At 44.6% G+C, this 21,579-nt stretch overlaps 1 protein-coding gene across 2 annotated transcripts in view; it reads right to left on the reverse strand.

The window, feature by feature from the left end:
• LOC146661254 (uncharacterized) overlaps positions 1-21,579 on the reverse strand; it is a 43,705-nt gene that overhangs the window by 9,228 nt on the left and 12,898 nt on the right. The window contains exons 2-6 of one of the 2 annotated variants that reach the window (XM_085421355.1): positions 15,030-15,182; positions 12,839-12,946; positions 5,208-5,412; positions 3,242-3,472; positions 233-339 (exon numbers count right to left, since the gene is read on the reverse strand). In XM_085421355.1, the coding sequence (XP_085277481.1) occupies positions 233-339; positions 3,242-3,472; positions 5,208-5,412; positions 12,839-12,946; positions 15,030-15,182 (804 nt within the window). Of the gene's footprint in view, positions 1-232; positions 340-3,241; positions 3,473-5,207; positions 5,413-8,601; positions 8,839-12,838; positions 12,947-15,029; positions 15,183-21,579 lie in introns of those variants that run through there. The other variant, XM_085421356.1, reaches the window with a different exon arrangement.

The raw sequence follows: 21,579 nt of genomic DNA on the forward strand, positions 1-21,579 counted from the left end.
CTCACAGCAGAGCTCCGAGCGTCTAATAACAGAGACCAGGTTCATGTTTTTACTCCAGTCTCACAGCTCTGCGGGACCAGATCTACTTCCTGAAAGGATTTGATTTCACTTTCAGCAGAGTTTGTATTATAGGAGGATCTGGAGCCTGAAGCAGAGCTTTCTGTAAACACGCCGTAACGACGAAGAGGAGCCTGAACGTGACAGTCAGCGATGAGATGATCGCCACACGCACCTTCATCCTCTCGATCCACGACTCCGACTGGCTGGAGTTTGGCGAGTCTTTGCTGTCGCGGCCTCTCCTCTTACGAGGTCGTCCTCGCAGACTGAGAGAAGGACATCCTGCAGGAAAAATAAAATAAAGGCGTAAACATTTACAACATCTCCGGAGGCCTTCCTGTGTTTGTTTGAGGCGATCTTTGTGAGGCATTTACGAACTAAAAATCAGAGAACTAAATAACAGCACATGGCTCAGGTGCAGCGCTCTGCTGTGGGCAGTGGTCTAAAGGGGTCACATGACGGAGGTTATCCGGTCTAAAACGGACACAGGATTTATTCATTTAGCTCCGAGCGCAGGGCGACAGCAGATGATCTGATTTACAAAAGTTGAGCAGACTGTACAAACATGTCAGACACACGAGGAGGCTGGTTTTATCTTCCGATGAGCACTCGAGCTGCTTCTTCACCACAGCAGGTCATCTGCCTCCACCTCACCCCGTCCTCCTCCGCCACACCACCCTCTGCATGTCCTCCTTCTCCGAGGTCGTCCCCTCTCCTCCTCAGTGGATAATCTAACAGGTTGATTTGAAGCCTGATCTGCTCAGTAAGCGTGTTGTTCTTCTTCTAAAGCACTGATGTGGACAAGTTTATCCAACCTTCAAATAACCTGAAAACATCTCACTACAGGCTTTTATAACCAGCCTGCAGACACCAGAGAAACAGCTCAGGACTCTCCAGCAGGTGGCAGCGTTTCACAGGCAAACAGGAAGCTGTACTGAGGAAGGAAGTGATGCTTTCAGGTCAAAGGGCTTTCAAAAACCAGTTATATGTTTCATCTTACACACAAACGTCGCCTTTCAGCAGCAGAAAACATTTATGGGCTCAAATTGTGGTCATAAATATTTTGCACTTGTAAATCAGGATTTGTATGTGGACCAAAAAATACGTGTGAAACTCTGCACTCAAGTTTCAAGTTACAAGTACGAATTTTGACCCTATTTTTCTTCCTTTCATCTGATTGGTTAATGTCATGTCAATCACAAATTTAACTGTCCAATCAGAGAACAGATGGGTTTGGCTGTTTGAGGGGCGCTTTTTTGAACTGCAGGTCCTTGAAGGGTGATACAGGTTGAAGCTGGAGGATCTCTATATAAATATCCGATATAGCAGCTAGGTCCGCTAACTTTCAGCAGCTGTTGAAAGGATAAAGTTTTAGTATATCAGTGGTTAGAAACACATTATTACTTTAGGATTAGTTTAACACAAAGTCAGGGCTGACCTGGGACCATTGCTGTGAGTCACAGTGCGCAGCATAAAGGTCCTTTCACATTGGACGCAGCATGTGCTGCTAATGCTAACTAAAAGCCAAGGATCCAGAATTTGTTGCTGGCGGCTGGGCTCTGTGGGTTTTTGCAGCAGCTCTACCTGCACCTGCTCCTTGTCATTTCTATCTCGGGCTTTGTGTCAACTACAAGAGTTTGTGTTTTTTTTTTTTATCTTCAAATGTTCAATAAAAACATGTATCGCTAATTAGGGCTGCCACAAACGATTATTTTTGCGATTAGTCGACTAATCAGATCATCATCCATTGGACGTAAAACTACAGCTTATTGCACCAGCAGCATCTGCTCTTATATAACTATCATTAGCTTACAGCTTTAAGTGTTTAAGGTCTGTGCTAACTAAAAATAAAGACAAGATGATAGTTTATTAAATTTTAATGAAATTTGCAGATTGTTTCGGTAAAGTTTAATAAACTCCTTCTATCTAAAATATAACAGGACACCGGAGTATATTCTGGAGCATCTCACACTTCTGATAATCAGCTGTCTGCTTGACGTTTATTCAGCTGTGTAAAAACTATAACTTTTATCTCAGCCAAACCGATTTACTCAGGAACAAATAAAATACTAAGAAAAAGCCAAACAATAACATGTTTAAGTTATCTAAGTAACTTATATATCATGTTTAACCTGAGTAGCGAAAGACGGCGGTGGGTTTGAAAACAATTTGCGGGGAGTCCGGTGTTCTCACGGCGCTAGTTAGCCTAGCCCCCGGCTAGCTATCGAGCTAGTGGGTAACAGACGTCTCCGAAAACGTCGGAGCGCTTTTGAAAATATGTGGTGTCCTGATAAACTGAGCAGATATTTGAGGTTTACACAGCTACATTCTCGCCTGAAAATATGTTAAACGTTTATTTTGTGACCCAGAAAGAATAATACGAGTAATATTAAAACTAACTAACTGCCGCCATTGTTGGAAACTGCGCTGGGCCGCGCTATGAATTCTGGGACACAGCTGCTTCTTCTTCTTCTTCTTCAGGGTTTAACGGTAGCTGACATCCTTGTACATGCAGTGCTGCCATCTTCTGTTTCAGTCCGTTATTACACTCTTAAATCCTGCTACTCATTCCTGCGGCTTTTGGGATCTTACAAAGCTTCAAACGACGCGTCGACTATTAAATCAGTCGTCGACGATTTTGATAGTCGACGTAATCGTGACTAGTCGACAAATCGTGGCAGCCCTATCGCTAATTCATAATGAAGAAAGCTTTGTAACCATCCCCACTAGTGAAGACTGTCTCTGGAGGTCCCTGTATTAAGCAGGTAAACCTGTGACACAAAAATCACCAAACTGAGACGACCACAGACTGTTTGCCTTCGTGGTGATGAAGGAAAACGCTGGGCTGGCATGTAAAAGGGCATTTATTCCCTCCGGACCTGAAGCTCCATAAAGCATCCATCTGTTCTCTGATTGGATTGTCAAATTTGTGATTGACATGACATTGGCCAATCAGATGAAAGGAAAAATAATAGGGTCAAATTCGTACTTGAAACCTGAGTGCAGAGTTTGATACGTAATTTTTTGGTCCACACACAAATCCTGATTTAAAGTACAAAATATTTATGACCACAATTTGAGCCCGTAAAGATTAAACAGTAATTCAGAACGTGATGTTTAGACCGTATGTTTCTTATTCTAATGATTAAAATCCATCACACACAAACGCTGTCAGCACACTCACTGAACTGCCAGGAGAAGCCGGAGCTGCTCTCCAGCGTCGGGTGGTTGAAGGTGTCCCTGCAGTACATGACTCGGGTGTTGGGCGTCACCTTGATGCCTCCCAGCGCCAGCAGGTGGGGGTCCTGCAGGGTAGACCCCCTTGCTCCGTCCTGGATGCGCCGCTGCAGCGAGCGGAAGCGGCAGTACTGGGGGTAGCTGATGACTTTGACAGCGTGATGCTCCGCCGGGCCGTCTGAGGGGAGGAGACACAGGTGGGGTTATTTTTGTTTCGGTGGCTTTAACTCGTTCGCTCCGTTATGCTCTGCAAACACAGCGTTTCCCACTTTCCGTCAGGCCCCGGATTTGTCTCCGGGCTCTGAACATCTCTGTATACACGACAAACACGAGTATCCCAGTTACTGATTACCGCTGTGCAGGCGCCGGGGGTGTTTGCAAACACCAGGCGGCACTTTTGAGATGTTTAATTTGACGTTTCTGTAGCCGTCACCCTCAAATACATCCGATTTGTTTGGGAAACCACTGAAATTACAAAGAAGGCTAAACTGTGCTGCAGGTAGTCGGCAGCATTCATAAACATGCAAACAGCGTCCTGCTTCCTTTCTCAGGACTCTGAATTAAAAACCTCCTTTTCAGTGACCTGACCAGCAGCGCAGCTGACACAGAACAGAAAAACAATAAAAGATAAAGAAGGAGAGCAGCTCCATATAAACCAGCTCGTTCTGCAAAACCCTTTAACCCACTCTGATTATGGTTTTATTAAACATGTATGCACAGAGATAAACAAGATCCCACCCAGGCTGACACTCATGGTTAAAATCCCATCAGTGGGAAACGTGCACTCCCTTTCCACAGCACAGGTACTAAACTTGCCAAGAGTTTCCTCACCTGGAGACAGAATCGAGATTTATGTTTTGTGTTTTTTTGGGCCATCGTGATGCCATCGCCATCGTGATGCCATCGCCATCATGTTCAGGCATCAAGTCCGGGTCCAACCACAGCACCCAGAGAAGTATTTAATCAATATTTACCTAAGAACATCTTTGATAAGCAAAAGATGTGTCGGCATAAAAACTGGTCACAACATATTCAGTTAAATTTTATAGCACAAAATCACAATAACAGCTGCCTCAAGGTGCTTTATACTGTGAGGTAAAGACCCTAAAATACTACAAAACCAATCAGACGAAAGCTATGAACAAACTCTTGGCGACAGTGGGAAGGAAAAACTCCTTTTAACAGGAAGAAACCTCCATCATAACCAGGCATTGACAGCCATCTGTATAACATCACACAGATGATCTTTATAATGATAAAATTACTCCTGTTCACAGAAAACGGCAGCGGTCCAAGTGTGGAGCCATGAGGAACTCCTACTGATACAGGAAGTAAAGCACTGAACATCCCGTTCGCTCTGCTCAGCAAGCTGGAAAGTGAAATTTGATCAAATTCAGAATAAGGACTGAAAGGTTTCTAAAATCGGGAAAACATGTCTATATGTACAAAAACACAAATACAATGATCTCTGGGTGGGTGGCCAGTTCTTTATGAGGAAGTGCAGTGGTCCCACTGTGAAGCCCTGAGGAACTCCTCTGGATACAGGAAATACACAGGAAGAAGATCCAGAATAGAGACCCAAGAGTTTTCAAAACACATGCAGGCTTTATGAAATCAGGATAAAATGTTTAGATCATTTAGGGCTAATTTATAGTTTTATGCCTTCTCTCTGTGCACGTCTTTACTTCTTTTATAGTGGTGGGTAGGAAATGACCACAGCACTGAATCCATCAGATGATTTCAATGATTCTGTTCTTTTAATGCTGCTTTAGCTGCCTCACTGCTGACCTTTCAAAATAAAAGTAGCTCTAACAGGGAGGCTGGAACATGTACAGGAGTGTGACCGGCAGCATTTCCACACCAACAAACTGGCTCTGGTTCACATCTGCAAACATCTGCAGAGAGTTTCTTACTCTCAGTTTTGTCTTTGAGCGGCTCGCTGCTTTTGTCCGTCGTGCCGTTGCTGCCGTCGCCGCTCTGCGGAGGTTTGTGGAGGCCGTTGGTCCCGCACGCCAGCGCCTTCAGGCTGCTGCTCCAACCTGCCGGCTGCGCACACGACCATCGCACCAGGTCCTCCACCCGCACCACCATCTTCCTGGACACCGCCAGAACTTCATCCTGATCAGACACAAACAGAAGATTCAGCGCTGAAGTTATCATCTGCTTCAAACCATTTAACGCCCGACAGGCCGACACCGAGTCGCTGTACTCTGAAGGCGCCAAACTTGAATTGAGCATCACTTTAAAATCAGAATGTGAGCGTGAGAAAAACAAACCCCATCAGTTTGATTAAAGTGCTGCTTTAAACATCTACAGCACCTGTCAAACTATCACCTGCCGATTTGTGTTCAAACATGGAGGCAAACAGAGAGCTAACGTGTGCAAATAGAAGGAAACGCCTCGACTGGTTTGTCGCTGGAGTCTTGACTTTTACGTGAGGAGAGCGAGGGAGATAAGACGGCTTAAAGATTTAAAGCAGAGAGTTTCTAATAAATGAACCAGTTTGAACTAAAAAGGAGAAACCCTTCAAAAAGATGATTGGATGTTTAAAAAGGTGTTTGAGGCGCCGCTTTAACACCGACTGATGCTCGAGGGTCGGCCCTTCACCAAGCTTCATGAGATTTCTGATACCAACTCGTGACGGGCAGCACCGCCTTTCCATCCAGCTGAGATCCACTTTTCCGTCTCCATTAAAGCGTCTTTGATAGTTTGACTCTGCTGAAGTTGTAACCACAGGCCCTCTGGCTCTGCCACAGGTCAGCTTTTCATGTTTGTCTTGACATTTAGAGTTGCTGCTCAGACACACGTGATGATGTGTAAGTCAAAGTGACGCAACACCTGAAAACGAAAGAGGAAGTTTACTACGGCAGGCAGAAGTCCGTGCAGGACTCGCATGTTTTCATGTTTTGGTGAATAACACACTGCTGGAGCTGCGTTTAAAGCTTTTCACTGAGTTTGTTTAATGTAAAGAGAACAGTTACACTTTTGTTGGCATCACGTCGCCTTTGACGACACGGCCACTGATCAGAAACATCCAGTGTGTCCCGTTTGATAAAAAGCCGAGTTTCACATATCTTTGTGGGCCAATTATTCACCATCACACATAAAAATGCAAACGTTAAGCTTTAATTAAACATTCACAGTTGGCGTTAGATAAAGATTCAGCGCGGTGTGGTTGATACGAAGGCGCAGAATCGGGTTTTCGTAGCTGTCAACGTGTTTATTTCTGCTGAAAATTTGGACATTTTAAAGTTTGAGCCTGTGAGGACGGACTCGCCGCAGGAGCCTCGAGTGGACATTAGAGGAACTACAGGTTGTTTGTTTTTCCCTCAGGTAAATGGAGAGGGCTGCTTTAAGGATGGGTGTACAACCTTTACGAGGTATGTTAGCAGGCAGAGACTCCATGATGTCGTGATGATGCAGAGGGCTGGGGTGATAGAGCGGGTGGCGGGGTAGCGTGAGATGACTCCGTTGGTGGCTTTGCACGTCAGCGGTGACGTTGCCACAGCTTTGTACCACTTCGGTATTCTCCTGAACGACAGGTGTTGCCACTCAGACAAAATCTCATCTTTTCAAACTGCAACGTCTCCCCTGAATAATCTGTTAATCTCAGAGCTGCCGGACTGAGAAACCATTAAAATGGTGTTAGAAGCCGATATGATGACCCCACAGCGGCGGCATCCACCAGTGGATGTGAATCTACTCCAGTTAAAGCCGGCTGGGTCTAACTGGTCTGGTACTATCTGTACAAAAGCACAGCTAAAAGCTGCTTTGTCTGTGAAAGAGGAAAGAAAACAAGCGCGAGCTTCCACTATTTCCATTAAACAGACTCTTTGCATATAATCTTAAACTTGGTTAGAAAGCAACTGGACCTGACCTCATATCGTGTCCTCCTCTGCTCTCATTTGGTTTTTGCCCATCTTTTCATGTCCCTTCAATACATTGAACTTCCTGTACAAACTGTCTGTTTAATGATTCCTGTTTTATTAGTTTTACTTTGTTACATTTTTTATATTTTTTCTCTGTTTTTGATTTTAAAAAAGTCTTTAAGGGGAATTAATTAGTAATTAAATCTTCCAGGATTAACAGACGATATCAGAAGAATAAGAAAAGTCACCCATGTGCTGCTCTGAGGAGATACCAGCTGAAGCCGAACTGGAGCTGGGCTGTACTGTCAGGCAATACCAGTTTGGACCACAGGGTGGCGTTGTGGTGAGTGTAAGCTTTTTAAGGTTGTATTTTGAATTAATTTAAAAACATTTAAACACACTGATAAAAACGCTACATGCTCACAGGCCTTTCAAAATAAAACCGAGGGATGAGCTGTGAAGGAGTCAATTTCAACCTCAAAGCTTCCCTAAACCTAACCAACCTAACCTACATGTGAAAAAGAGATAAAAATGGGTCAAATAATAAAAAACGAGCAGGGAAAAAAAGTGCAAACATCTGCAGCAGGATCAGAAATAAGCAGCCATCAGGTCACAACACGGGTGGTGCAAAGACCGCAATGAGATCAGCTACTGCAGCGAATTAAAGCCAACACTCGCCGGGTCCCTCTGGGTTTGAATGAGACACAGAAGCTTAATTAAAAGCAGGCCCGTGATGTTATTTTAACCTCAAATCAAACATTAAACAAACAGCACGTTTCTGCTGATCTGGCTCTCAGATGCGCTGCACTTTATGCAAATGAGGCCAACTGCAGCTCATTTACATATGAAGTCACTGAAGTTTCACTGAATCAAAGAAGCCCACAAACATCTGAGTCACCGATCGTCCGGTCTGCAGCCGAGGTGCAGCCGCAGAGGCCTCCTCCCATCCCAGCTCGTCAGCTGTGATCTTGTTGCGTCCTTCAGGCAGAGACAAAAGAGCCCAACCTGCCTCTAAAAAACTCCAGCACCCCTCTCCCCGCCCCCTGGGCTGCAGCCAGGTGAGAGCTCATTAACACCGCAAAGGAGGAGCTCTGCAGGAGTCATGAATAAACAAAACGCTCGACTGAAAGACACACCGAGCTTCCACATCTGAAATCACTCGTCCTGCGAGAGGAGACGAGAGACTGAGGCAGGAATTTATTTTTCATAGTGTAAGAGCCGTGTTACACTTCCTGTTTCCTTATCTAACTCACAACACGTCCTGTCCTGCACCTCAGCTGGTTCAACGAGAACTCGCTCAGCGGATAAAAGCCGCTCTGCTAACGTCAGCTAACCGGCTGCATAGATGATGAACACATGAAGCAGCATGCAAGCGTCACTCCGGCACTTCTGCGTCCAACACCACCAACGAGTCCTGAAGACTCACTGAGACACAAACCTTCAATGCCCGGCTCCAAACGCTCCTCAGGTCCCAAAATCAGAAACTCGAGGAACCGCCGAGACTCCAATAAAACCATCATCATCTTCTCAGTCACGCGGCCTGGAGACTGGTCAGGACAGGGCTGGGTGTCGGTTTTGATCTCTGTAGTTGATCTGATTCGATTCTGACTCGGACAACTTTCAGACTATTATAATTCTGATCATTTATCAGCACGTATGCATATTTTATATCGATGTATAAAAACAAAGCTGACACTTATCAGAGGTGTGAGCATCACACAGATGACTTCGGGTCAAAGGAACTGAGGATAAAACAAGAAAGACACGAAGGAGATAACCTCAGAAAAATAAATGAATAATAAATAAAAAAATATTCTACAGTAGAAGAAAAGAAATCATCATATAAACATTACCTGATGCTGCTGAAGTGGAGCCGAGCAAAGTTTGATTTGAGTTCTGCAATTTGGCATCATTTTAAAAAGTTCCATTTCTTTGGTACTGAACAGCAGAAATGAGGCTTTTTCTTCTCAGAGGTCATTAAAAAAACAAAACAAACCACAGCGGCCAGCAGCACTGTTCACAACGGAGACATAATAAGCAAGCAAATAATGCAGAAAACAGATTTGTATGGTAAACTGGTCCCCGAGTACAGAGAGAGAGCTGTGCAGGAAGTGTGATTTAATCGTGGTGGAAGCAAAACTGTAAACGTGAAGCGTAGTTTTCATCTTTTGCTGCTGGTTCAGTGATTTTGGTTGGAGAGAGAGGAAACCTGCAGCATCAGAATCAGCGAGCTGTCGGCTTTCAGCCCTGACGGCGTGTCCGTGCCGTCGGGCGAGAAAGCCGACGTCTCGCTGGTTCTGATGCTCGTTTGTGTTCACGTCTTTGTGCTGAATCCGTGTACCTGCTCTCATTTACTGTTTTCGTTTTGTGAGCTTTAACCTGAGATTCTGGCGTTTCTGGGAAAATGCATTTATAATTAAAAATGGATTCAGGATTTAATGAATCGATTTCACTTCTGAAATCAATTTGAATTGGGAAAATCTATTTCTTTGGAACCACGTGAAAACCAGCGGCTGACTGGTTGAGGATGAAACTGGCTGTGATGATGCTGCACCAAAAACCTTTTTCTCACCTTCAAAATAAAAGTTTTCTTTGTGAAACGTGTTGGTGGCAGCAGTAAGACAACTTTTACTTTGAAGGCCAACGTCCAGTTTATGTTTGCGCTGCACTTCCGGGTTCAGTGAGTTGCGAGTATTTGCAGACAAACTGGTGAATTTCATGCAGACTGTGGCGGGCCGGAGAAATCACAGGCAGGATGTTGGCGCAGAACCGTGTCCCTACTGTGTTTGACAGCCGGCTGGTGTCGTGTGACCACGTTTACCATTTTCTGTACAGCTCAGGAGAGAAAAGGAAACCTACAGACAGCGACGATGTTTAGGGATTTAAAGGGTTAATGAACTCAGGTTAGGTGCCTAGAGAGCTGTGGTTAGGTCAGAGGTCGGCCACCTGCGGCTCTTCAGGCCCTCAGCTGTAGCTCCCACAGGCTTTGTGAACAAGGAAGAAGTGGGAATGTGATTTTGTTTCCCTCATATAGTTTTAAAAACGTTGTCATAAATGCACAGATTCGAGCTCACAGCTCCACACGGAGTTTAACTGAGAGGAAAACTGAATGTGAAATAGCTCACTCCCCTCTTATTACAATGATCACACACTGTCCTGACAAATGAGCAGCACTAACTGCTCTTTTATAGACTAGAAATTCAGCTTTCTGATTAAACTTATTGAGTTAAAGTAAAAATCTCATTTTAAAAGCAGCCAGTCCCATAAAAAGCTGTTTTCTGCTGAAAATGTGGAAAATTTGGTTGCAGACAAGTCACAGGATTTACATTTGGGTAATGCATTAGCCTCATTCCCAGAGGTTTCTTTTTATAATGTGGAGGCTGAGCTGCAGCCTGCATGTGAACTGTGTTAATCAAAAACACATCTGACCCTCTCTCCCTCTCCTCTGACATCTGCTCGTTTTTTAATCCAACACTTGTATGTAACTCGTGCCTTCAGACACCAGCGCGTTCATTAAGCTGATCATGAAATGATATCGGCCGCGGAGAGCAGCGAGCAGATGGAAAATATCGTTAATGTTTGCTCCTGAATGCTCGTTTGTTTTAGCAGCAGAGAAGAAAAAAGTCACATTAAGACTTTTTTATCAGCACGAGGAGACGGCGTCCGAAGGTCAGCCTGCTCAGTGTTTGGATTAAAAAGAGAAGGAGGCCGTGTTCCTGTGACAAGGTTACTAATGGATGTTGTTGAAGCATTTCCCAGATTACACGCGGGGACGTTCACTCTGCAGGAATTCTTCTCCGCAGGAGACGCTGATGGAGACCAAAGACGGAGATTAAAGGGCAATTATTAGAATATTTAATGAGGCCAATTTTACCTTCATACTTCAAATATTTGCAGTTACAGGCCCTCAACGTAAAGATGGTGAGGCAACATTTTGGTTTTTAATTCATATTTTCCAGCGATTCAGGATGTCTGTCCATGATTTTCAAATTAAAGCTCCTCCAGGACCGGGACGGACGGAAGTCGACTATATCAGAAAGTTACAACAGAGACTTCCATCAGATCGGCGATTCAGCCATCGGTTTGCTATCCTCAGTTATGACCACGAGATCATGACCGAAAGAACGAAATTGTGGATGCAAACAGTGGAAATGAGGTTTTCTTTGACGCGTTGCTGGGCACCATAAGCTGGCGTCCACCTCCCGAGAGATGCAACTACACGTCGGGTTGACACCGTCTGCAGCTGTTGTGACTGGCCTGTTCAGTGCCATCGATTCTTCCTGCGCACTTCCAGCTTTTTTCCACTGCAGTGTTTGAATTTATCCTTGAGAGCATAACAATCATCCCCTCAGTGTAAGGATTCAACAAGATGCATTTGATACCGGACGTGAGGGAACGTACGAAGACATGGAAAAACGTCAGGGACGTAAGTTGGTTAGTTTACGCTGCAGGCTCTGCAAAGACTCCCTGCTGAAGTCTGAGTCACATCGACATGAGCCACTCGAGCTGGTTCGGTATCTGACCGGGATGTCTCGTGGGCACGCTCTAGGGGAGCTATTCCAGGTGAACGACCCCGGACTCAATGGAGAGATTAGATCTGCTGTTCGGGTTGGAAACGACTCACATGAGCTGTAAGAGGTGACGAGTGTGAGGGAAATATTGATATCGATCCAGAGGGAATCAGGGCCAGAAGATGAGTCTGGTATTAAAATGTTGGTAAAGGGACGTTTTTCTGAGCAGTCACCTGTCACACAAAGTTTACCCAGAATGCACTTTTTGCATTTTCCCTTTGGTGAATTGTCAGAAATCAGATCAAACAAGCTTCTGTTTCTCTGCTGCACCGACTTCAACCTGCTGCTGTTTATTTGAAGCGTGACGCTGATCCTCAGACTTTGACTTGGATCAAAGTTGATTTGTTTGCAGTTTTTAGCTGAGCTTAAATGTGTTTTCAAACCTGACGTATACACGTGGATATCGCCTGCATTTGTCAAGTTATCAGGATTCAAACGTGAGGGAAAGTTTATACATAACGCTACTTTCACAGACAAGGCCACCGAGGAAAAACAGATAAAACAGTAAATCAGACACACGGACGCCACAAGGTCGGATGCATAGTTACCCAAAGGCTTCAGCACTCCCGTTTAGACCAGCTCTAAACCTCTGAATCCAAAACAAAGAATAACTGAGGAAAACTCATCCCAGAGTTTGTGAGCCACCACCTCGAGGGCCCGAAGTCCTCGTGTTTTAAAACTGAAGGGATCGATTGGACGAGTGAGTCAATAAAAGCTCTGAGATATACTCTGGTATACTCTTTACCCCCTGAAAGCCTACTAGGAGTAACCCTTTGTGAGCTGAGCAGCTTCTGACATATTTCAGGCTGCTAATAGAACCAAACGACTGGGTTTGCATCTCCGCCCAGGCAGCTACCCTTGGAAACACCTGGAAACTATTCTAATGGTCATCAAACCACGACTTCATGGATATATATACACTGAGGGGTCAAAACTCGTCTTTATGCGGGAAAGAGCTGAACGTTAAAATTGACTCTGAAGCCAGCATGAAGCCAATGAAGAGGCTTTGAAACAGGAAAGATACAAGATCGGAAGCTGGCCGTGGCGGCGCTGTGGGGACACACCTGCACTTCACGTAAATAAACTGACAGGGAGGTGACTCACCTCTCCGTGCTCCCTGGTCCGGCCCTTCGGTGTGTCCTCAGGCAGGAAGTAGAGTCTGGCACTGGCCAGCAGGTGGCGCCGGGTCTGGTCCTCCCACAGTAAGGTCACCTGATGCACACGAACGACGTTTATTTTTCAATCGTTCTGACTGATTTATTACATTTACAGCCTCCACACAGAAGCATCTGCCTAAAAACCACGACTGCCTTCGAGCCGAGTCGCTGATACCGAGGCCCTAAATATTAAACAGTCTGTCCACCATCAGCTTGATCAATTATCACAGCAGAGCCTTTGAATTTGAGCCTTTCACACCTCGACTGTGCACCTGCAGGAACGCTTTGTCCCGGCACAGGCGGCAGACAACATTACGCGAGCGTGCGCGGAGCTGAAGCGCTCCACGCCGTGCAGAGTCACGCAGGGGGGAGCACACAAACACATGAGTTCAAGTGATTTTTGTTTTTTTGGTGTCAGAAAAACAGAAAACATTTATTTAAGACCTGAACATAAAACTGCACACAGCCTTTTCTAGGAAAGCGAAACCAAAAATTCTTCACATTTTACGAATGACTTCATCACATTGAGACGAGCTGCTTCCTGGATCGAACCTGCAGCCTCCCTGTGGCCTGGTCCCGATTCCCATTTCCCCTCCCAGCATGCTGCTGGTGTGCAGCCAGCTCTGGGTTTGTGTCTCTGCAGAAGCTGCCCTCGTTTCAACAGGTTTCAGATTTACTGAGTTTTTGCTGAAATTATATAACATACTCACGCTTTTATTAACGCGCAATAATAAAATAAACAGTCTGATAATTTGCTTTGTCACATGTGGCGCTCAAAGTAAAGCTCTTCTCTAATACTTCTATTAGAAGCTGGCGGAGACCAAAAACAGAGGAAACGCTGACACTGGGCGAAGGTTCACCATGAAAAGCAGAAGACAGATTAAAGGCGAGTTTATTTTCTTTGAAACCTGAGGCTTAAACCACAGAGAAAAATGCTAATGAGCATGTGCAGAAGCTATTAAAACTTTTGACTAAGCATCTCTCCTAACCATCAAAGCTGATTGGTTTAATGTGCTAACTTCACTTTGGATTAAGAGCGCAACAGAACGAAAAGTAAGCAGCAGGTTAATATCACAAAAATGAGGAAATCCATTTAAAGCTCTGAGCTCCACTGTTCACGAGGGGCTGCCAATCATAAGTGACCTGGCTCAAAGGGGGAGGAGCTCAAACGGCTTGTTTCACGCTGGCAGCTTGCTGCCCACCTGCCTGTCGAGTGACCGATACGGCCTCAGTATGTAAAAAGCCTTCATTAGCTTCCATCAATACCATCAGCCTAAATACGAAGTAATCTCATTACACGAGTCCTCGCTGGCTCAGCCCACGACCTAAATTGACTAAATTTAGCCTCGCCGTGGGACTCAATAAAACATGATATTAGTCTCGATTAGCTCACGTAAGGCAGGAAGCAGGAAGCAGAGCAGGATGGCGACACATTTAAGGCTCGATCTGCAGCGTCGGCGCGGTTTACTCATCGTGGTCGGCCCGACTCAGTGATGTCACACACATGCATTATGGGAAGTGTAGGACCTCAGAGGTTTAATTGGTTCATCTCATCTACATTATTAGGGCGTGGGCACTCTGACCTGGCTGACGTTCTCATCTCAAACTAACATTAAGGAGCTGCAACATCATTTTCTGTGCTCACGTTAAGGACCGACGCTCAAAACACCAAGAAAGTCTAACTTTTCTTGTTTTTGTTCCAAAGCGAGTTTTAAAAAGCTTTTTTCTCCTCCTGTAAGTTCAACACAGAAACAGCTAAAATATTCCTGTTTCTGGCTGCTGATTGGCTCTCTGGGGAGCAACAGCGGGACAGCCGCCATCTGTAGCGTTTCCAGTTTTCCCACAGCCTTCATATCTGCCGTCCTTATATGAAGGCTTAGTGGCTGCGATGCTAAATGCTAACATTCATATTTATATAAACTGGCAGGTGCCTCAGAGATCCGTTCTGCTCAGGTCCAGCTCCTTATTTGTACTTTCAGACTGCAACAGGAAACAGTTTTAGCTCCTCCCCTTGTTTAGAGTCTTCTTCTACCCCACGTAACCGCCTCTCAACGACCACCCTCAGGACACGGTCCCGTTTCCCTCCAGAAACCCAAACAGCGAGCTCAGGAGACATTTTCAGTCTGAAGCTTTCTCACCTCGGCGATGCACGCAGGATCCTGCGGTCCACAGCGGATGAAGTAAAACTCGCCGAGTTTCCACACCTGGACGGGCCCGTCGGGCTGAGCTCGGCTGCTAACCGACTTGTAGAAGGCGTAACTGCCTCGCTGGCAGGAGGGAGCACCCAACCACTGAGAGAGACAGAAAACAGAGTCACAGCCTGAACCTCACCCCACAGGAGAGTTATATCACAATCATTTAAATTCATGTAAAAGACACAACAATCGAATAACGGTCAAAGAAAAATCTGCACATTTTTGTTTTCACAGGTAAGAAGAGAAAAGGTGAGTCCACGTGAAAATGTAAAATGTGTTTATGAAAGAAAGAAGGATGAGAAAACATGACGATACGGTTTCACTGTTTAGCATTGATCAGCCCATCAAACTTCAAACTGAAAATCTTTTGTGTAAAGTTGATCCCCGTCCTCTCAGGGACACTTCCTGTAACATCACACTGAAGTGTTTTAACAAAGAAGCCATTTAAATGCATCACAGGCTCCTTCATAAAAACCAAAACGTTATCAAATCAGCTGACTCCTCAGAATCAGCTGATTTTATCCCTGGACATTAACGTCACTGTATTTCATGAATTTCTACCTTTGCACAATAAAAGTTTTCAGAGTTACGGGACGTTGAAGTGTTAGACGTTAACCACTGAAATTTCAGAGCTTAAAATCACATTTACACAATCTAAAGGTAAAATCTGCTCTGAGCGTCAGCATCACAGGATCTGTCGGAGGAAGCAGTTTAATGTCCGTCTGAAATAAGCTTTGGTGTCCTGGATGTTTGAGCTGTTCAAGTGCATTCTGGGTAAAATCTAAAGGCTCATATGACCGTGTGGTTAGAAACCAGGCTCATCTTCCTACTGTGCAGCTGTCTCTGGTGGTCCTGCAGGTTAAACTGGGTCAAACGATCACTGAGGCTACAAACCAGCCCGAATGACACACTGCTGCTCTCCCGGTCCAAAAACCACAATCTTCAGACCTTATTCCTATTTTTTTAAAATAACTTCAGACCCATAAACACATCAAGGCTCTTTGAAGTCAATAAATGCTGCAACGATTCACAGACCTAATATTAGACTTGCCCGATACCTCAGTGATGGAGTCAAAGGAAATGCCTACACAGAGCTCAGAGTCCTCCCCACATTTTCAAGGGTTTGTTTGAGCCATAAACTCTGCACACCTCTGACATCGACACTGATGATGGAGCCGTGCCATCTTTTCCCGCGTGGAAACGCCACTCAGAGACGACACCTTAAACACCTCTGAGTGACGGAAACGTTCAAAGTTTGATTTAAAATGCCAGAAACTCGCTGACACATTAAAAACACACAAACAGTGGCTGGAGCAGCGTTTTCCTGCGGGTTTACTCTCTCTTTCACCTGCGGCAGCACGAAGGACACACGTTTAGGAGAAAGCCACCATAAACTCATCTGCTGTAGTTAATCATTCAGCCTCTGTAATGCGGAGCCTGCTGCGTTACTCCAAACGGTTCCTGCGAGCGGCTGCAGCCATGTGACCAAGTCATGCTCAAAGGTGTGAATCTGACTGGAGCCAAAATAAAAACTCTGAGCTCAACAACTTTCATTACGACGAGTTTCTGACATCATCACCTGTAGACATGTTAAAGTTGATCTGCTCTAACACGAGAGGCTTTGCATGAGCCAGTTTGAAATAATCCTCCTTTGTCTTATTGTACTGTCCTGAAAGAAGCCACTTAAGCTTCTGCTTCTCTTTTAACTTTCCTGTTGTGTTCGGGTCAAATCTTACTGGCTCCCCCTCGTAAAAAAGGAGGGGGCGGGGCCAGAGAACTTCTAAATACTTACAAACACCTAATCTCTGCACTTCCTGTTTTGAAAACTTTGAAAACAGAAAGAAGGGCTGAGTTTCTAGCATTTTTTAGCTCTGTGTGATGTCACAGAGACAGGAAACCCCTCATTCGGTCATGTCAGGATCTCAGCTGTAGAACATCAAAGTCAATTCTGTGATAAACTTTTTTATTCTGCAAATCTTTGTGGTTTAAGTGTCTGAGAAAATAGATCAAGTTAAATAAATAAATAAATATATTCTAGATTTTAGGCAAGTGTCCTTGGAATATACAGGATGTCACAGCAGCCGCCATTTTGATTTGGGGCAGGAAGCCAGCAGCTGTGGAGGATTTCAGTTACCTTCAACCAACAAAACCAGCACACTGAACTTTCTGTTGGGCTTTAACTGCACACACAGTCATCCTTTGTAAAGAAGCGCCGCTCACCAATGTAAATCTTTACCTGACCAATCAGCAGGCGTTAGCACTGGTGAAAGGACAGAAGTGCAGACTTTTCCCAGTTCAGCCACATTATCAGTTATATGATATTTATATGGGAAACGGCCTGTATTTGAATAGCGCTTTACTAGTCCCTAAGGACCTCAAAGGGCTTTACACATCCAGTCACACACACATTCACACACTGGTGATGGCAGCTACGTTGTAGCCACAGCCGCCCTGGGGCGCACTGATGGAGGCGAGGCTGCCGGACCCTGGTACCACCGGCCCGTATATGATATAAAAACTGTTTAAACCATGAAATTTACAGCAGATTGTGGACTCCCCCGTGACACGGGAAGTCCAGACACTTCTTAAGTTTCAGTGGGTAACGTTTGAACGTTTACCTCAGCTGACAATGCTGGGTGAGAAGCGCCCGGCCAACACCGTCAGTCTGACAGGAGTCACGTGATTCGGACAAACTCATTTCTGATGACGCGTCGCTGAGTTTTTGAGGACAGGCTGAACTGTTGGTAAGCGCTGCCATTTCTGCAGCAGTTAGCTGCTGTTAGCCTCTGTCTCCACTCAGACCGAGCTAGTCAGGAAAGAGATGCTCTTCACAGCCGCTGTGTTCAAATATGGTGGGACAACATGGCGGCTTCCACAATCCACAAACCCGCTTTAAGTTTATGACAATGCATCAGTTTGTTCAAACATGTATTACATGCAACTACATGATTTATGAGTTAAATATTTATTTTTTATCTATTAAATAACCTAAAAAATTACCTATTGCACCTTTAAACTCTTTCAGGGTGGTGGGAGGGGTGGAGCTAATCTAAACCATCACGTGGCGAGAGGCGGAGTTCACCGCGTACAACAGCCGGAGATGAACACCTTTGGGAAATCCCCTCATCTCTGTAAAAATCACACAGTTCGGAGCAGAGTGTTTGGCTCACGGGAATTAAACGTTCACACGCTGACCTCATTATCTGAAACTATAACCATGTTTAATGTGAACATCCACCATTGTTAACGTCTAAACAGACAGATGGAAAACCCGAGAACGCCACGCCTGCAGTCCTGGCACAATTCATCCTGGATGAGCTGGAAGTTTTTAGAGCCGTCTGATAAGGAATTACAATAGTCCGGCCTGGAAATAACAAATGCACGACTATGTTTCCTGTCTGAGACAGGATGTTTCTAATTTAGGCAAAGAAAGCTGAAAACTCCCTGCACATGAAGTCTCTGATTAGTACGAGAGATTTTCTCCAGGACATCATGACCACGTCTCCTCATTTCTCTTGCCAACCTTCCATGTCTCACTGAATCTTTAATGTCATTAAATATACATAACGTGATCTAAATGAAGCAGAAACCACCTTCTGTTACAGTACAGTAAAGAATCGCACCATTATCCGCTTAATGTACATTAATAAGCTGTTAATAAGCATTTAATATACGTCTTACCGCCCACTTAGCCGACCCCTCACTGTTCGTGGGTGTTTACACGACGGGAACAATAAATCGAGCACACCTGGAGCACGTTCATGCATCTGAAAGCCAACACTGTCCCCGCCGCCGGGCGAAGAATCCCACAGCTTTGATTTCACCGTTTTTGTTTTTGTGTGAGAGACCCAGAGCTGAAACGACAAAACCCAAACACGCCTCGGAAACCGAAGGAGGCAACTCCACCGGATCTGTGCCCGTCAGGAGGGCCCTGCGCTGCCATTTTGGATCCTGGGCCACAGCTTCAGTCAGCAGACTGTGTGATTATTCCACACGATAAACCCACAGGAAAAGGAAACGTGCACCAACAACCTCGACTCAATTCAGAACATAAATATTCATATGAAAAAACATGTTTCCAATCGGCTTTTTGGCTTAAAGTTGCTTCAGAGTGCCTCATTCAAAGACGTGTTAGCGCATTGGACAAAGGAAACTCCGGCTCACACGCTTCTGATCAAAGTTTCAGTTCAGGTTTTAGCTTCAGGTCACGTTATTTTTATTAAGATCACAGAGACGTTTTGCATAAGTGGGCTTCTGATGTAACCACAACTACGTATACTATATACAAACTATTACTTTCTCCACTGACAAAGTCATCGTTATAAAAACTGTCAAACAAATCTAAATGCTTGACACGAGCCTATAACAGATGCATAGTGTTGATATGTCAGATGTTTAATGAATCCATTCTAAAAATAAATATTTTATTCTGTTACAGGTCACAATGTAGAAAAGAATAGTTGGTGTAAACTTTTCTTTGTCCAACAGACTGAAGCTGCAATTTACAGATGTCCCCTAAACACATCAAAATAAACCTGTTTTCAACACTTTATCTGTTTTTCTGTGTTTTTGATAGAAACTGTTTGAAGTTTAAATGAAAATCTTTATTGTTTTTAGCTCGCATTAGCGACATCACAGCACCTTAACCCGCTTTACTGCAGCCGCCATTTTGGTTTAACGCGTGAAGCGAGCAGAAGCGGAGAACCTCTGTGACCTTCAACCATCCCAAATCTGCCTCGTCCACACACCTGGATGCTTCTGTTAGATGTTATAGGCATAGCAAAACCTATTTATCATCGAGCGAGGGTGTGCTGTGGTAAATCCTTAACCGACCAATCAGCACGCGTTAGCAGACGGCTAGTGTTTGATGGGCAAAAAGCTTCACGGTGAGAAAAAGGATGCGAGTGCTTCTTTAAACTGCACTTTTTGTGTAGAAGTGAGCGGTTATCATTATTATTTTAACTGCTGAGCTCCTTTCACTGCTGTTTACTGAGGCCTCACTCATGAGCGCTGTGACAGGAAGTAGGAAGTGGGATTAGCACGATGTAGAATGGATTCCTTAATTGAGCGAATGATTCAGGTCACATGTCGCAGAAAACCAAACACACAAAGTAAATTAACATATTTCCATCTTTAAGCATTAGACCAAAGTGTTGTTTTTTAAAGGAATTTTAAAGAGCTGGCAGCTGATTTCAGGGCTACATTTATGCAGCGGGGGGTCAAACCTGATGTTTAAGAGGCATTGGGAACGCATCAGTGTCAATGAATGACTCAGAAATGTGCCTGTGTGTGTTACATGTCCTTAAACGCGGCACTGCACTACATCTGGTCCCAAACAACAAATCCATCATGTCTGAAACACACTGGATAAAGACAGGCGAGACCGAGACGTCTCTAATTATTCGATTTTAAATAACCTGCATCACCACTGCAGACGGAGATTTTAGATTGCTTGATGGCTGCAGCTGGACTTTCAGGTGAAAGTCAGCAGCATGTAACATGTCGCAGAACAAACAGCAGATACATGACAAACAAGTATTTTGATGTGCAGAAGATGACGATGCACACGGTGAAACATTTTCTCCATTTTGAATGCTGACTGTTTGTTTAAAGGCTGCATTCCTGCCTAACCCGAGTCTTCTACTTCTAAATTAGGCAGCGCCTCGTTAGCGCTCAGCAGCTTCTGTTAGCTCGTTTTAGGCCCAGTTAGCACCTGCTCCTTTAGCCATCATCCACTGAAACACTCACAATGATAATTGTAATTATAAATGTGAGCAGCTTAATATCACAGAACAGGGACAAGCACTACTTATGTGAGAATATCTGCTTAAACGGCCCCGCTAACTTGGTATGAACGTCCATTTCCTGCATATATTGTGATTTATTAGAGGCGTAGCTGCTTTGGATTCTCAGTTTGGGAGATTTATTTCAGCTCTAGTTTGAACACATTTCTCCTCAGATGTTGTTTTAAAAAAATCATCATGAAAAAGATCACACAGGAGTTTCCATGAAAGCATGAGTGTATTCAAAGATTACTTATATATTGCTGTGGCCGTCACCAAAAAAGACCAGATCCAATAACGTGTGTGTGTGTGTTTCGCAACACTTTCTGTTTGTGTGCCTCTTGGCGCTGCTGGTTCCCGAAGACGTAAATCTTTAAAAACAGCAGGATGATAAAATGAAAGGAAAATGCACGCATGCTGTTTTATGTAGAACGCAGCAGACATGCTGATCTAGATTTTACAGCACTGCGTGGAAAATACTGCAGCTGTAAAAAACCAAAAAAAGAAAACAAATGCTGCTGTTTGCTGATACTGAATCCATCATCCAGCCTCCACCGCTCTGTGATCCCCGCTCAGAGCTACAGGCCAGAAAAAAACGAATATCTACAACAGCTTTGAATGAAACCTAATATACTCCCCACAGCTGCAGCATGAAAGCTGCAAACGACCTGAAATATTCAGCAAACATTTCTCCCTGACAGAAACAAGGC

This window comes from Rhamphochromis longiceps, linkage group LG10 (assembly GCF_057381845.1).
Source record: "Rhamphochromis longiceps isolate RC_006_pf linkage group LG10, R_longiceps_female_GT1.1, whole genome shotgun sequence".
NCBI classification, from domain to species: Eukaryota; Metazoa; Chordata; class Actinopteri; order Cichliformes; family Cichlidae; genus Rhamphochromis; species Rhamphochromis longiceps.